Source organism: Coregonus clupeaformis, chromosome 9 (assembly GCF_020615455.1).
Source record: "Coregonus clupeaformis isolate EN_2021a chromosome 9, ASM2061545v1, whole genome shotgun sequence".
In the NCBI taxonomy this organism is placed as follows: domain Eukaryota; kingdom Metazoa; phylum Chordata; class Actinopteri; order Salmoniformes; family Salmonidae; genus Coregonus; species Coregonus clupeaformis.
This window is the reverse complement of record NC_059200.1, coordinates 12,824,666-12,841,445: the sequence shown is the minus strand read 5'-3', so window position 1 is coordinate 12,841,445 and position 16,780 is coordinate 12,824,666. Positions and strand designations below refer to the sequence as shown.

At 45.3% G+C, this 16,780-nt stretch overlaps 1 protein-coding gene across 5 annotated transcripts in view; it reads left to right on the top strand.

Annotated features, from left to right (window-relative positions):
• Positions 1-16,780, top strand: part of LOC121573345 (ephrin type-A receptor 5) — a 189,368-nt gene that overhangs the window by 69,366 nt on the left and 103,222 nt on the right. For all 5 annotated transcript variants that reach the window (XM_045222491.1, XM_045222490.1, XM_045222489.1 and 2 more), the window contains exon 4: positions 9,767-9,922. In XM_045222491.1, the coding sequence (XP_045078426.1) occupies positions 9,767-9,922 (156 nt within the window). The remainder of the gene's footprint in view (positions 1-9,766; positions 9,923-16,780) is intronic.

The following is a 16,780-nucleotide window of genomic DNA, read 5'->3' as shown; positions in this document are numbered from 1 at the left end:
GATAGGTGCAGTGTAATGTGTTGTTTTACAGGGTCAGCCATAGTAGTATGATAGGTGCAGTGTAATGTGTTGTTTTACAGGGTCAGCCATAGTAGTATGATAGGTGCAGTGTAATGTGTTGTTTTACAGGGTCAGCCATAGTAGTATGATAGGTGCAGTGTAATGTGTTGTTTTACAGGGTCAGCCATAGTAGTATGATAGGTGCAGTGTAATGTGTTGTTTTACAGGGTCAGCCATAGTAGTATGATAGGTGCAGTGTAATGTGTTGTTTTACAGGGTCAGCCATAGTAGTATGATAGGTGCAGTGTAATGTGTTGTTTTACAGGGTCAGCCATAGTAGTATGATAGGTGCAGTGTAATGTGTTGTTTTACAGGGTCAGCCATAGTAGTATGATAGGTGCAGTGTAATGTGTTGTTTTACAGGGTCAGCCATAGTAGTATGATAGGTGCAGTGTAATGTGTTGTTTTACAGGGTCAGCCATAGTAGTATGATAGGTGCAGTGTAATGTGTTGTTTTACAGGGTCAGCCATAGTAGTATGATAGGTGCAGTGTAATGTGTTGTTTTACAGGGTCAGCCATAGTAGTATGATAGGTGCAGTGTAATGTGTTGTTTTACAGGGTCAGCCATAGTAGTATGATAGGTCCAGTGTAATGTGTTGTTTTACAGGGTCAGCCATAGTAGTATGATAGGTCCAGTGTAATGTGTTGTTTTACAAGGTCAGTAGTAGTACGGCGCTCCTGGACCACATTAGGGTTAAGTGCCTTGCTCAAGGGCATATTGTCAGATTTTCGGCTAGTGTAACTCTTTAACTGCTAGGATACCTGCTGCCCCAAACCCCCAAATCACAAATATCTAACTCCTAACCCCTAACCCTAACCCTAATCCTAACCCTAACCCTAACTCCTAACCACTAACCCTAACCACTAACCCTAACCACTAACCCTAACCCTAAACCTAAACCTAACCCTAAGCCTAAAATAGCCCTTTTCCTTGTGGGGGCGAAATGTCCCCACTTTTCCAGATTGTTCCTTGTTTTACTATCCTTGTGAGGACTTCTGGTCAAACCAAAAACACACAAATATTCAGTCAGAGACCGAGAGGAGCACAATAACACCCGTTTCTTATTTCATTAGCAGAACCCATTTCTATTCACATTCTGATTCTTCAAAGGCTCAGAGGTTTTACAAGACATCCTTTTTTTTATCAGATTCTACTTTTGTATTCTGTGTTCCCCAGTGGTTTGGTTCTTGTCTTTGGATCTAATCAGTAGATGTAATCAGTAAATGTAATCAGTAAATCCATTGTGCTCTTGTTTCTATTCTTTGGTTCTCTGAGCCAGTATGTAGAGATTTGTCAGCATAACAGGAATGCTCTGCTAGTTTCCTTCCTAAAGCTTTTCTCACCCACTAAACCATCAAACTAACGAACACGTTGTCTAACAAGCTTATCGACTTAAATGTTAAAAAATGTGAATCAAATCAACATGTTACTGGATGTAGGCTAGACGCTGTGGGAATATCACTCCATTCTGTAACATGGCTGTGATTTAACGTTACAATACAACAGAACAATAGACTAGGGCATCAGCTGCATGGTGGCTGAATAGCCTCATGGCTGCTGGCTGGGAAAGCTGAATTCAGAGAGAGAGAGAGTGTGTGTGTGTGTGTGTGTGTGCAGGGGGCTAGCTGAATTCAGGGAGTATTTTTCAGGTCTAATATTGCATGACAGGAGACCAAGGTTCCGTCAAGGTGAATCAGTTTCCTCTTTCCTCTCCTCCTCTTGCCCCCCATCCTAAGGGCCGCGCTACACTGGCCCTGCTCCCCCATCCCCCAGTCAGAGAGGAGAGCGAGGAGAGGAATCTCCGCTGCTTTGCTCTCATCTCCCCTCCCTTCTTCTCCTCTCAGACTTCAATCCCTATAACCCTGATCTTTAAATGACATGATGATTCCACATCACAGATAAACCATCGAATGAAAATGGAAATTAGATTAATTTCTGTAGGACACAACCTCTATAATGTGGAATGAACGAGACAGTGTATAGCGTTTATGAAAATATTAATTTGCCCATTTAATTACGTAGATAAAATGTTTAATAATCCATTATGGCAGTCCCTGTGTGTTTGAGAGGTGTGTATGTAATAACAAGGAGTGTGTGTGTGTGTGTGATAAAGGTGTGTGTGTGTGCCTGCATGCATGTGTGTTCGTGTGTGTGTCCGCTGGGTAATCCAATCAGCCTCTCTGTAGGCCCATTGCTAGTACCTCTCTCTCTCCATCTCTCTCTCCATCTCTCTCTCTCTCTCTCTCTCTCTCTCTCTCCCATCTCTCTCTCTCTCTCCATCTCTCTCTCTCTCTCTCTCTCTCTCTCTCTCTCTCTCTCTCTCTCTCTCTCTCTCTCTCTCTCTCTCTCTCTCTGTGTCTCTCTGTCTCTCTGTCTCTCTGTCTCTCTCTGTCTATCTCCCTCTAACACTCTCTCTGGAATCCTTGGCAGTAGTGACCACCCTCTTTTCTTACACATCTCTGCTATTCCATCCTAATGCTGCACGTCCTCTTCGGGATTACAGAGGCAATGCCTGCGTCCCAAATGGCACCGGATTCCCTACACCATTTAACATGATTCCCTACACCATTTAACATGATTCCCTACACCATTTAACATGATTCCCTACACCATGTAACATGATTCCCTACACCATGTAACATGATTCCCTACACCATTTAACATGATTCCCTACACCATTTAACATGATTCCCTACACCATTTAACATGATTCCCTACACCATTTAACATGATAAATTGTTTAAATGAACTGAATGAGCTGCTGCCTGGCTGCCTAGATGGACGAGGCTACATGGGGCTGGAGATGAGGCTACATGGGGCTGGAGACGAGGCTACATGGGGCTGGAGATGAGGCTACATGGGGCTGGAGATGAGGCTACATGGGGCTGGAGACGAGGCTACATGGGGCTGGAGATGAGGCTACATGGGGCTGGAGATGAGGCTACATGGGGCTGGAGACGAGGCTACATGGGGCTGGAGATGAGGCTACATGGGGCTGGAGACGAGGCTACATGGGGCTGGAGATGAGGCTACATGGGGCTGGAGACGAGGCTACATGGGGCTGGAGATGAGGCTACATGGGGCTGGAGATGAGGCTACATGGGGCTGGAGACGAGGCTACATGGGGCTGGAGATGAGGCTACATGGGGCTGGAGATGAGGCTACATGGGGTTGGGGCTCTCTTGTGTTACACTGAACTCACTCTCAGTTGCTGACATTGGATTCACTCTCAGTTGCTGACATTGAACTCACTCTCAGGCATCTGTTGTTTTGACGAACAAGTCACCTACACAGTAATAACACAACTTCAAAATATAATATTTGTATAATATAATACGAACAACCTGTCCTATAGGATATTTGTATTAGCATTTTAATTAATAAAAACACAGCTGCTTTTGAATACAATCTAGGTCTAGTCTGAAATTTGAAAATATAATCAATTGTCAAATTGTACACGACAAGATGGGAACTCTAACTACTTGGAGCAGCTTGGATCAACAGCCTTGTTACTGTCCAACTCCCAGCCTCCCTCTATACTACCCAGTATGCTGGCCTCCCATCCTCCCAGCCTCCCAGCCTCCCAGCCTCCCATCCTCCCAGCCTCCCTCTATACTACCAGTATGCTGGCCTCCCATCCTCCCAGCCTCCCAGCCTCCCATCCTCCCAGCCTCCCAGCCTCCCAGCCTCCCATCCTCCCAGCCTCCCAGCCTCCCTCTATACTACCCAGTATGCTGGCCTCCCATCCTCCCATCCTCTCAGCCTCTCAGCCTCCCATCCTCCCAGCCTCCCATCCTCCCAGCCTCCCAGCCTCCAGCCTCCCAGCCTCCCATCCTCCCAGCCTCCCATCCTCTTATCCTCCCATCCTCCCAGCCTCCCATCCTCCCAGCCTCCCATCCTCCCAGCCTCCCATCCTCCCAGCCTCCCATCCTCCCATCCTCCCAGCCTCCCTCTATACTACCCAGTATGCTGGCCTCCCATCCTCCCAGCCTCCCATCCTCCCAGCCTCCCATCCTCCCAGCCTCCCAGCCTCCAGCCTCCCAGCCTCCCAGCCTCCTAGCCTCCCAGCCTCCCATCCTCCCAGCCTCCCATCCTCCCATCCTCCCATCCTCCCATCCTCCCAGCCTCCCTCTATACTACCCAGTATGCTGGCCTCCCAGCCTCCCATCCTCCCAGCCTCCCAGCCTCCCATCCTCCCAGTCTCTCATCCTCCCATCCTCCCAGCCTCCCAGCCTCTCAGCCTCTCAGCCTCCTAGCCTCTTATCCTCTCAGCCTCCCATCCTCCCAGCCTCCCATCCTCCCAGCCTCCCATCCTCTCAGCCTCCCATCCTCCCATCCTCCCATCCTCTCAGCCTCCCTATCCAGAGTAGAGACAGAGAGGAGATAAGAGTCCATTTCCGTTACCAGAGGCATGTTTGAGGTGTTTGAGGAGTGAAATGTGTGTCACTGCCTGCTTCCCAAATGGAACCGTATTCCCTATATAGTGCACTACTTTTTACCAGAACACCATCAAAAGTAGTGCACTATATAGGGTATAGGGTTCCATTTGGGATGCAGCCATTAGGTCCTCTGTTCACAGTGGGTGGCAGGGCAGCTGTGCAGTAGGCAGGGTAATGGTATTGCGAGGTCAGAGCCAGTGGGGGCTTAACCCTGTAATTTGGAGTGGGGGCTCTTGTAGCAGGAGTAGAGCCCTGACAGAACATCTGCACATCCTCACAGGGCCATGCAGGGTCACTCAGAAGAGGGTGGATGCATCGCAAATGGAAGCCGATTCACCCATAGGGCTCCAGTCAAAAGCAGTGCACTAGTGATAGGAAAATGTGTATGATATTTTTAATTTTTTTTATTTAACCTTTATTTAACCAGGTAAGCCAGTTGAGAACAAGTTCTCATTTACAACTGCGACCTGGCCAAGATAAAGCAAAGCAGTGTGATAAAAACAACAACACAGAGTTACATATGGGGTAAAACAAAACATACAGTCAAAAATACTACAGAAAATATATATACAGTGTGTGCAAATGTAGCAAGTTATGGAGGTAAGGCAATAAATAGGCTATAGTGCAAAATAATTACATTTACATTTACGTTACATTTACGTCATTTAGCAGACACTCTTATCCAGAGCGACTTACAAATAGGTGCATTCACCTTATAGCCAGTGGGATAACCACTTTACAATTAGTATTAACCACAATTACAATTAGTATTAACACTGGAATGATAGATGTGCAAGAGATATGTGCAAATAGAGATACTGGGGTGCAAATGAGCAAAATAAATAACAATATAGGGATGAGGTAGTTGGGTGGGCTAATTACAGATGGGCTGTGTACAGGTGCGGTGATCGGTAAGCTGCTCGGACAACTGATGCTTAAAGTTAGTGAGGGAGATAAGTCTCTCCAGCTTCAGAGATGTTTGCAATTCGTTCCAGTCATTGGCAGCAGAGAACTGGAAGGAATGGCGGCCAAAGGAGGTGTTGGCTTTGGGGATGACCAGTGAGATATACAGTGAGGGAAAAAAGTATTTGATTCCCTGCTGATTTTGTACGTTTACCCACTGACAAAGAAATGATCAGTCTATAATTTTAATGGTAGGTTTATTTGACCAGTGAGAGACAGAATAACAACAAAAAGGTCCAGAAAAGCACATGTCAAAAATGTTATAAATTGATTTGCATTTTAATGAGGGAAATAAGTATTTGACCCCCTCCAATCAGAAAGATTTCTGGCTCCCAGGTGTCTTTTATACAGGTAACGAGCTGAGATTAGGAGCACACTTAAAGGGAGTGCTCCTAATCTCAGTTTGTTACCTGTATAAAAGACACCTGTCCACAGAAGCAATCAATCAACCAGATTCCAAACTCTCCACCATGGCCAAGACCAAAGAGCTCTCCAAGGATGTCAGGGACAAGATTGTAGACCTACACAAGGCTGGAATGGGCTACAAGACCATCACCAAGCAGCTTGGTGAGAAGGTGACAACAGTTGGTGTGATTATTCGCAAATGGAAGAAACACAAAATAACTGTCAATCTCCCTCGGCCTGGGGCTCCATGCAGGGTCTCACCTCGTGGAGTTGCAATGATCATGAGAACGGTGAGGAATCAGCCCAGAACTACATGGGAGGATCTTGTCAATGATCTCAAGGCAGCTGGGACCATAGTCGCCAAGAAAACAATTGGTTACACACTACGCCGTGAAGGACTGAAATCCTGCAGTGCCAGCAAGGTCCCCCTGCTCAAGAAAGCACATATACATGCCCGTCTGAAGTTTGCCAATGAACATCTGAATGATTCAGAGGAGAACTGGGTGAAATTGTTGTGGTCAGATGAGACCAAAATGGAGATCTTTGGCATCAACTCAACTCGCCGTGTTTGGAGGAGGAGGAATGCTGCCTATGACCCCAAGAACACCATCCCCACCGTCAAACATGGAGATGGAAACATTATGCTTTGGGGGTGTTTTTCTGCTAAGGGGACAGGACAACTTCACCGCATCAAAGGGACGATGGACGGGGCCATGTACCGTCAAATCTTGGGTGAGAACCTCCTTCCCTCAGCCAGGGCATTGAAAATGGGTCGTGGATGTGTATTCCAGCATGACAATGACCCAAAACACACGGCCAAGGCAACAAAGGAGTGGCTCAAGAAGAAGCACATTAAGGTACTGGAGTGGCCTAGCCAGTCTCCAGACCTTAATCCCATAGAAAATCTGTGGAGGGAGCTGAAGGTTCGAGTTGCCAAACGTCAGCCTCGAAACCTTAATGACTTGGAGAAGATCTACAAAGAGGAGTGGGACAAAATCCCTCCTGAGATGTGTGCAAACCTGGTAGCCAACTACAAGAAACGTCTGACCTCTGTGATTGCCAACAAGGGTTTTGCCACCAAGTACTAAGTCATGTTGTGCAGAGGGGTCAAATACTTATTTCCCTCATTAAAATGCAAATCAATTTATAACATTTTTGACATGTGTTTTTCTGGATTTTTATGTTATTATTCTGTTTCTCACTGTTCAAATAAACCTACCATTACAATTATACACTGATCATTTCTTAGTCAGTGGGCAAACGTACAAAATCAGCAGGGGATCAAATACTTTTTTCCCTCACTGTACCTGCTGGAGCGCATACTACGGGTGGGTGTTGTTATGGTGACCAATGAGCTAAGATAAGGCGGGGATTTGCCTAGCAGTGATTTATAGATGACCTGGAGCCAGTGGGTTTGGCGACGAATATGTAGTGAGGACCAGCCAACAAGAGCGTACAGGTCACAGTGGTGGGTAGTATATGGGGCTTTGGTGACAAAACGGATGGCACTGTGATAGACTACATCCAATTTGCTGAGTAGAGTGTTGGAGGCTATTTTCTAAATGACATTGCCGAAGTCAAGGATCGGTAGGATAGTCAGTTTTATGCGGGCATGTTTGGCAGCATGAGTGAAGGAGGCTTTGTTGCGAAATAGGAAGCAGATTCTAGATTTAAGTTTGGATTGGAGATTCTTAATGTGAGTCTGGAAGGAGAGTTTACAGTCTAACCAGACACCTAGGTATTTGTAGTTGTCTAATAGTTTATCAACATTTTAATCTAAATGTTCTGATCTGTTGCGTCAGCCTCATTGCTATTTTTATTTAATTTTTATGCTAGTGGTTGTATAAATTTGGGATCTATCACATCCCACAACTGTCCCAAATTATGTTTAGAATATTTATTTCTCACACGGAATAAAATAGGTTGACTTTTGTACTATGGGGGTTAGTAGATTGACATAGGCCAGTGCTTTTGCTGTTCGTTAGGCCGACTCATCTTGCTGGCTGACGAAAAGTAAATGTGGACAGTTCTTCCAATATCTTCAATGTGCGCCTCGAAATTGGATAAGGACACGCACAGTTGCATCACTGATGTGTCTGTCTTCACTTGTAGCCTGTGAGAAAGACCTGATCACGTGACGGGCAGAAAGAGCGATGTGAGTGAGAGGTGCTTCGAAGCACACAGCCGGGAGAAGGGAATTATAATTATTATATTCAGTCCAAGGGCACAATGGCCAATGGCCACAAAAGGCATGGATTTTTTTAGGGGGCATTACGGCCACACAAAGGGGATGCAGCTGGGAAATTCGAGGCATTATCAAGTGCTTGTCAAAATGTGAAAGAGAGACTGATAAAGTGTGTTCTGCAGAATCAGGATGCTGGTCTCAGAGCAGTGCAGGGAACTTGTGTGGGATATGAATGCACTGTGACAAACAAAATCTATCTATCTATGACAGTCACACAGTGCTATCTATCAGACATTCACACGTCGGGGCGGCAGGTAGCTTAGTGGTTAAGAGCGTTGTGCCAGTAACCGAAAGGTCGCTGGTTCTAATCCCAGAGCCGACTAGGTGAAAACTCTGTCGATGTGCCCTTGAGCAAGGCACTTAACCCTAATTGCTCATGTAAGTCGCTCTGGATAAGAGCGTCTGCTAAATGACTAAAATGTAAATGTAAAATGTCTTTATAATTGTCATTTATCCTATTTCTGGTCTTATGACAGGTGGCAGGTGTGGTGCCTTGAGTTAGAAACCCTGCTCTAGATATATGGTTTGCATTGTCAAAATGCATTGCTCACTTAAAGTACAAGCCTGAACAAAATGTCAGTAATTCCTGACAAATTGAAACATCTCTCCTTTACAGTGTGCAGGGTGAATCTAACCACCTACTCCTCTCTCTCTTCTACAGGGTGAATCTAACCACCTACTCCTCTCTCTCTTCTACAGGGTGAATCTAACCACCTACTCCTCTCTCTCCTCTACAGGGTGAATCTAACCACCTACTCCTCTCTCTCCTCTACAGGGTGAATCTAACCACCTACTCCTCTCTCTCCTCTACAGGGTGAATCTAACCACCTACTCCTCTCTCTCCTCTACGGTGTGCAGGGTGAATCTAACCACCTACTCCTCTCTCTCTCCTCTACGGTGTGCAGGGTGAATCTAACCACCTACTCCTCTCTCTCCTCTACGGTGTGCAGGGTGAATCTAACCACCTACTCCTCTCTCTCCTCTACGGTGTGCAGGGTGAATCTAACCACCTACTCCTCTCTCTCCTCTACAGGGTGAATCTAACCACCTACTCCTCTCTCTCCTCTACAGGGTGAATCTAACCACCTACTCCTCTCTCTCCTCTACAGGGTGAATCTAACCACCTACTCCTCTCTCTCCTCTACGGTGTGCAGGGTGAATCTAACCACCTACTCCTCTCTCTCCTCTACGGTGTGCAGGGTGAATCTAACCACCTACTCCTCTCTCTCCTCTACGGTGTGCAGGGTGAATCTAACCACCTACTCCTCTCTCTCCTCTACGGTGTGCAGGGTGAATCTAACCACCTACTCCTCTCTCTCCTCTACAGGGTGAATCTAACCACCTACTCCTCTCTCTCCTCTACAGGGTGAATCTAACCACCTACTCCTCTCGCTCTTCTACAGGGTGAATCTAACCACCTACTCCTCTCTCTCCTCTACAGGGTGAATCTAACCACCTACTCCTCTCTCTCCTCTACGGTGTGCAGGGTGAATCTAACCACCTACTCCTCTCTCTCCTCTACAGGGTGAATCTAACCACCTACTCCTCTCTCTCCTCTACGGTGTGCAGGGTGATTCTAACCACCTACTCCTCTCTCTCCTCTACGGTGTGAAGGGTGAATCTAACCACCTACTCCTCTCTCTCCTCTACAGTGTGTAAAGCGGGTTTCTTCCGATCGGTGCTGCAGACACCTTCCTGCAGTAAATGTCCTCCTCACAGCTTCAGCAGAGTCCAGGGTTCCACAGCCTGCAGCTGTGAGGAGGGATACCGCAGGAGAGACAGCGACCCGCCCAACATGGCCTGTACACGTATGTACTACACCTCACTATGCTACTACATACTATCTACATACCGTAGAACTTCTCAAATGGCCGCCTGTCCCTTTTAAAAGCCGGACAATGGCACACATTTCAGCAAATAAACAGCTGTTTCAAATAAATGCAGATTCTAAATTAATTGTTTTAGAGGTTACCATGAATTGCCACAAATTGTTTACAAGGTTTAATATTTGATTTTTTACATCAAATAATTCAGTAATGACTCAAAGAAAGGATGGCAATCATCTGTTTTAATCGGCAGTAAGAAACTGCTAGCCATTGGCTGCTAACAGCTGAGAACTGCTAGCCATTGGCTGCTAACAGCTGAGAACTGCTAGCCATTGGCTGCTAACAGCTGAGAACTGCTAGCCATTGGCTGCTAACAGCTGAGAACTGCTAGCCATTGGCTGCTAACAGCTGAGAACTGCTAGCCATTGGCTGCTAACAGCTGAGAACTGCTAGCCATTGGCTGTTAACAGCTGAGAACTCCTAGCTAACTGGCAAGCACAAAAACATAATAATAATAATAATAATAATAATAATAATAATATTAATAATAATAATAATTTATTAACCATACATATTGGTAGTATACCGCTCCATACATTAATACTACAGTAGTTATCAGTAGTATACCACTCCATACATTACTACTACAGTAGTTATCAGTAGTATACCACTCCATACATTAAAACTACAGTAGTTATTGGTATACCACTCCATACATTAATAATATAGTAGTTATCAGTAGTATTCTGCTCCATACATTAATACTACTGTAGTTATTGGTAGGAGAGACTCAGACCTTCGTAACAAAGCCTGCACTTGTAAATACAACACTTCCATTTACACAACAGGGTAATTCCACGAAAAGAGTGCCCTTTGATATTTTAAGTAGACATTGCATTTTAAAAGCCTGTTAAACTAAATGAAGTGCACTTTAATATAGACCACTTGGAGAATTCAATAAATCATATTTTTTTCAAATGAATAAAAGACTTGCTACAATGCCAAAATTAAGCATTTTGACATGTCCCTCCGTCAACCCTGTGTCACTTCTAGGAAGATTTAAACCCACTTAATCCAAACATGTATTCAAGTTTCACCATCATAAAACCTAGTTATACTGTAGCTATGACAAAGTCATTTCTGAAGATTATTATTTACTTAACCCTGTTATGGTCAACCCTGTTTCTCTATTTGGCACTTAATAAGCACGTACTACCCAGCAAACCAAAATTGGTTCCGTGAAAGTTCCCAGAACATTTGTTAGGTTGTGGCAAATTCTATAATGTTGTAAGAATGTTGACAGAACACCTGGTCTAAGTTCTTTAAAAGGTTCCCAGAACATTTAAGGAAGTTATGGGAGTTGTCTGGGATTTTGCAAGAATATTCTTGTGAAATTCACGTAGGTTGCACAGAACATTCCCACAATGTTGCAAAAGTCAGTTTCTATTACGTTAATAGCATAGTTGTTTTTCAAAGCATACAGTGGGGGAAAAAACCATAATTTGCAAATTAATTAATTTAAAATCCTACAATATGATTTTCTGGAGAAAAAAAATCTCAATTTGTCTGTCATAGTTGACGTGTACCTATGATGAAAATTACAGGCCTCTCATCTTTTTAAGTGGGAGAACTTGCACAATTGGTGGCTGACTAAATACTTTTTTTCCCCACTGTATTTGTTTTAGGTTTAACATAATATTCCATTGATGTTCACACAATATACATCTGACCTTGTCTTGAAGGTCCTCAGAACATTTGGAACATTTTATATTTAAGTTCTACTAATATTACAACATTCTCAACATGCAAATGTGTATCTCCATAAAGCATACATTTACATTTTAGTCATTTAGCAGACACTCTTATCCAGAGCGACTTACAGTTAGTGAGTGCATACATTATTCTTTTATATATATATATATATATATATATATATATATATATATACAGTGGGGAAAAAAGTATTTAGTCAGCCACCAATTGTGCAAGTTCTCCCACTTAAAAAGATGAGAGAGGCCTGTAATTTTCATCATAGGTACACGTCAACTATGACAGACAAATTGAGGAAAAAAAATCCAGAAAATCACATTGTAGGATTTTTAATGAATTTATTTGCAAATTATGGTGGAAAATAAGTATTTGGTCACCTACAAACAAGCAAGATTTCTGGCTCTCACAGACCTGTAACTTCTTCTTTAAGAGGCTCCTCTGTCCTCCACTCGTTACCTGTATTAATGGCACCTGTTTGAACTTGTTATCAGTATAAAAGACACCTGTCCACAACCTTAAACAGTCACCTCCAAAACTCCACTATGGCCAAGACCAAAGAGCTGTCAAAGGACACCAGAAACAAAATTGTAGACCTGCACCAGGCTGGGAAGACTGAATCTGCAATAGGTAAGCAGCTTGGTTTGAAGAAATCAACTGTGGGAGCAATTATTAGGAAATGGAAGACATACAAGACCACTGATAATCTCCCTCGATCTGGGGCTCCACGCAAGATCTCACCCCATGGGGTCAAAATGATCACAAGAACGGTGAGCAAAAATCCCAGAACCACACGGGGGACCTAGTGAATGACCTGCAGAGAGCTGGGACCAAAGTAACAAAGCCTACCATCAGTAACACACTACACCGCCAGGGACTCAAATCCTGCAGTGCCAGACGTGTCCCCCTGCTTAAGCCAGTACATGTCCAGGCCCGTCTGAAGTTTGCTAGAGTGCATTTGGATGATCCAGAAGAGGATTGGGAGAATGTCATATGGTCAGATGAAACCAAAATATAACTTTTTGGTAAAAACTCAACTTGTCGTGTTTGGAGGACAAAGAATGCTGAGTTGCACCATACCTACTGTGAAGCATGGGGGTGGAAACATCATGCTTTGGGGCTGTTTTTCTGCAAAGGGACCAGGACGACTGATCCGTGTAAAGGAAAGAATGAATGGGGCCATGTATCTTCAGATTTTGAGTGAAAACCTCCTTCCATCAGCAAGGGCATTGATGATGAAACGTGGCTGGGTCTTTCAGCATGACAATGTTCCCAAACACACCGCCCGGGCAACGAAGGAGTGGCTTCGTAAGAATCATTTCAAGGTCCTGGAGTGGCCTAGCCAGTCTCCAGATCTCAACCCCATAGAAAATCTTTGGAGGGAGTTGAAAGTCCGTGTTGCCCAGCGACAGCCCCAAAACATCACTGCTCTAGAGGAGATCTGCATGGAGGAATGGGCCAAAATACCAGCAACAGTGTGTGAAAACCTTGTGAAGACTTACAGAAAACGTTTGACCTGTGTCATTGCCAACAAAGGGTATATAACAAAGTATTGAGAAACTTTTGTTATTGACCAAATACTTATTTTCCACCATACTTTGCAAATAAATTCATTAAAAATCCTACTATGTGATTTTCTGGAATTTTATTTCTCATTTTGTCTGTCATAGTTGACGTGTACCTATGATGAAAATTACAGGCCTCTCTCATCTTTTTAAGTGGGAGAACTTGCATAATTGGTGGCAGTGATGTTTTGGGGCTGTCGCTGGGCAACACGGACTTTCAACTCCCTCCAAAGATTTTCTATGGGGTTGAGATCTGGAGACTGGCTAGGCCACTCCAGGACCTTGAAATGATTCTTACGAAGCCACTCCTTCGTTGCCCGGGCGGTGTGTTTGGGAACATTGTCATGCTGAAAGACCCAGCCACGTTTCATCATCAATGCCCTTGCTGATGGAAGGAGGTTTTCACTGAACAGCGCCGGAAGAAGATGGCTGCCGTTTTACAGCCCTCTAACCAATTGTACTATTATGTGTGTTTTTCCGCGTTATTTGCAATTTATTTTGTACATAATGTTTCTGCCATCGTCTCTTATAACCAAAGAGAGCTTCTGGATATCAGGACAGCGATTACTCACCTCGCGTTGGACGAACACTTTTTCTTCAACGAGGCGTTCGCGAAGGATATTCTACAGACTCCCGACAAGGCCCAGATCCCCGTCATTCGCGTGAGGAAGAGACGGAGATATCGTGGGCGCAGATCCGGGTGCCTTGTAAGGATACGACGGCGAACGAGTAAACTGCCTCTCCCATCAATCCTATTAGCCAACGTTCAAGCTTTGGAGAATAAAATGGACGATTTAAGATTACGGTTATCCTACCAACGGGACATTAAAAACTGTAATATCTTATGTTTCACGGAGTCGTGGCTGAACGACGACAATGATATCATTCAGCTAGCAGGCTATACGCTACATCGGCAGGACAGAACGGCAGACTCGGGTAAGACGAGGGGTGGCGGTCTCTGTATATTTGTAAACAACAGCTGGTGCACAAAATCAAATACTAAGGAAGTCTCAAGGTTTTGCTCGCCTGAGGTAGAGTATCTTATGATAAGCTGTAGACCACACTATTTACCAAGAGAGTTTTCATCTATATTTTTTCATAGCTGTCTATTTACCACCACAAACCAATGCTGGCATTAAGATTGCACTGAATGAGTTGTACAAGGCCATTAATCAACAGGAAAACGCTCATCCAGATGCAGCGCTCCTAGTAGCAGGGGACTTTAATGCAGGGAAACTTAAATCCGTTCTACCTAATTTCTACCAGCATGTTAAATGTGCAACCAGAGGGGAAAAAACTCTAGACCACCTTTACTCCACACACAGAGACGCATACAAAGCTCTCCCTCGCCCTCCATTTGGCAAATCTGACCATAACTCTATCCTCCTGATTACTGCTTATAAGCAAAAACTGAAGCAGGAAGCACCAGTGATTCGGCTAATAAAAAAGTGGTCAGATGACGCAGATGCTAAGCTACAGGACTGTTTTGCTAGCACAGACTGGAACATGTTCCGGGATTCTTCAGACAGCATTGAGGAGTACACCACATCAGTCACTGGCTTCATCAATAAGTGCATCGATGATGTCGTCCCCACAGTGACCGTACGTACATACCCCAACCAGAAGCCATGGATTACAGGAAACATCCGCACTGAGCTAAAGGGTAGAGCTGCCGCTTTCAAGGAACGGGACTCTAACCCGGACGCTTATAAGAAATCCCGCTATGACCTCCGACGAACCATCAAACAGGCAAAGAGTCAATACAGGTCTAAGATTGAATCATACTACACTGGCTCTGACGCTCGTCGGATGTGGCAGGGCTTGAAAACTATTACAGACTACAAAGGGAAGCACAGCCGCGAGCTGCCCAGTGACACAAGCCTACCAGACGAGCTAAACCACTTCTATGCTCGCTTCGAGGCAAGCAACACTGAAGCATGCATGAGAGCACCAGCTGTTCCGGACGACTATGTGATCACGCTCTCCGTAGCCGATGTGAGTAAGACTTTTAAGCAGGTCAACATTCACAAGGCCGCAGGGCCAGACGGATTACCAGGACGTGTACTCCGAGCATGTGCTGACCAACTGGCAAGTGTCTTCACTGACATTTTCAACATGTCCCTGACTGAGTCTGTAATACCAACATGTTTCAAGCAGACCACCATAGTCCCCGTGCCCAAGAACTCTAAGATAACCTGCCTAAATGACTACCGACCCGTGGCACTGACGTCTGTAGCCATGAAGTGCTTTGAAAGACTGGTCATGGCTCACATCAACAGCATAATCCCAGAAACCCTAGACCCACTCCAATTTGCATACCGCCCCAACAGATCCACAGATGATGCAATCTCTATCGCACTCCACACTGCCCTTTCCCACCTGGACAAGAGGAACACCTACGTGAGAATGCTATTCATTGACTACAGCTCAGCATTCAACACCATAGTGCCCTCAAAGCTCATCACTAAGCTAAGGATCCTGGGACTAAACACCTCCCTCTGCAACTGGATCCTGGACTTCCTGACGGGCCGCCCCCAGGTGGTAAGGGTAGGTAACAACACATCTGCCACACTGATCCTCAACACGGGGCCCCTCAGGGGTGCGTGCTCAGTCCCCTCCTGTACTCTCTGTTCACCCATGACTGCATGGCCAGGCACGACTCCAACACCATCATTAAGTTTGCCGACGACACAACAGTGGTAGGCCTGATCACCGACAACGATGAGACAGCCTATAGGGAGGAGGTCAGAGATCTGGCCGTGTGGTGCCAGGACAACAACCTCTCCCTCAACGTGACCAAGACAAAGGAGATGATTGTGGACTACAGGAAAAAAAAGAGGACTGAGCACGCCCCCATTCTCATCGACGGGGCTGTAGTGGAACAGGTTGAGAGCTTCAAGTTCCTTGGTGTCCACATCACCAACGAACTATCATGGTCCAAACACACCAAGACAGTCGTGAAGAGGGCACGACAAAGCCTATTCCCCCTCAGGAGACTAAAAGATTTGGCATGGGTCCTCAGATCCTCAAAAAATTCTACAGCTGCACCATCGAGAGCATCCTGACTGGTTGCATCACCGCCTGGTATGGCAACTGCTTGGCCTCTGACCGCAAGGCACTACAGAGGGTAGTGCGTACGGCCCAGTACATCACAGGGGCAAAGCTCCCTGCCATCCAGGACCTCTATACCAGGCGGTGTCAGAGGAAGGCCCTCAAAATTGTCAAAGACTCCAGTCACCCTAGTCATAGACTGTTCTCTCTGCTACCGCACGGCAAGCGGTACCGGAGTGCCAAGTCTAGGTCCAAAAGACTTCTCAACAGCTTCTACCCCAAGCCATAAGACTCCTGAACAGCTAATCATGGCTACCCGGACTATTTGCACTGCCCCCCCACCCCCATACTTTTTACGCTGCTGCTACTCTGTTAAGTATTTATGCATAGTCACTTTAACTCTACCCACATGTACATATTACCTCAACTACCTCAACTAGCCGGTGCCCCCCGCACA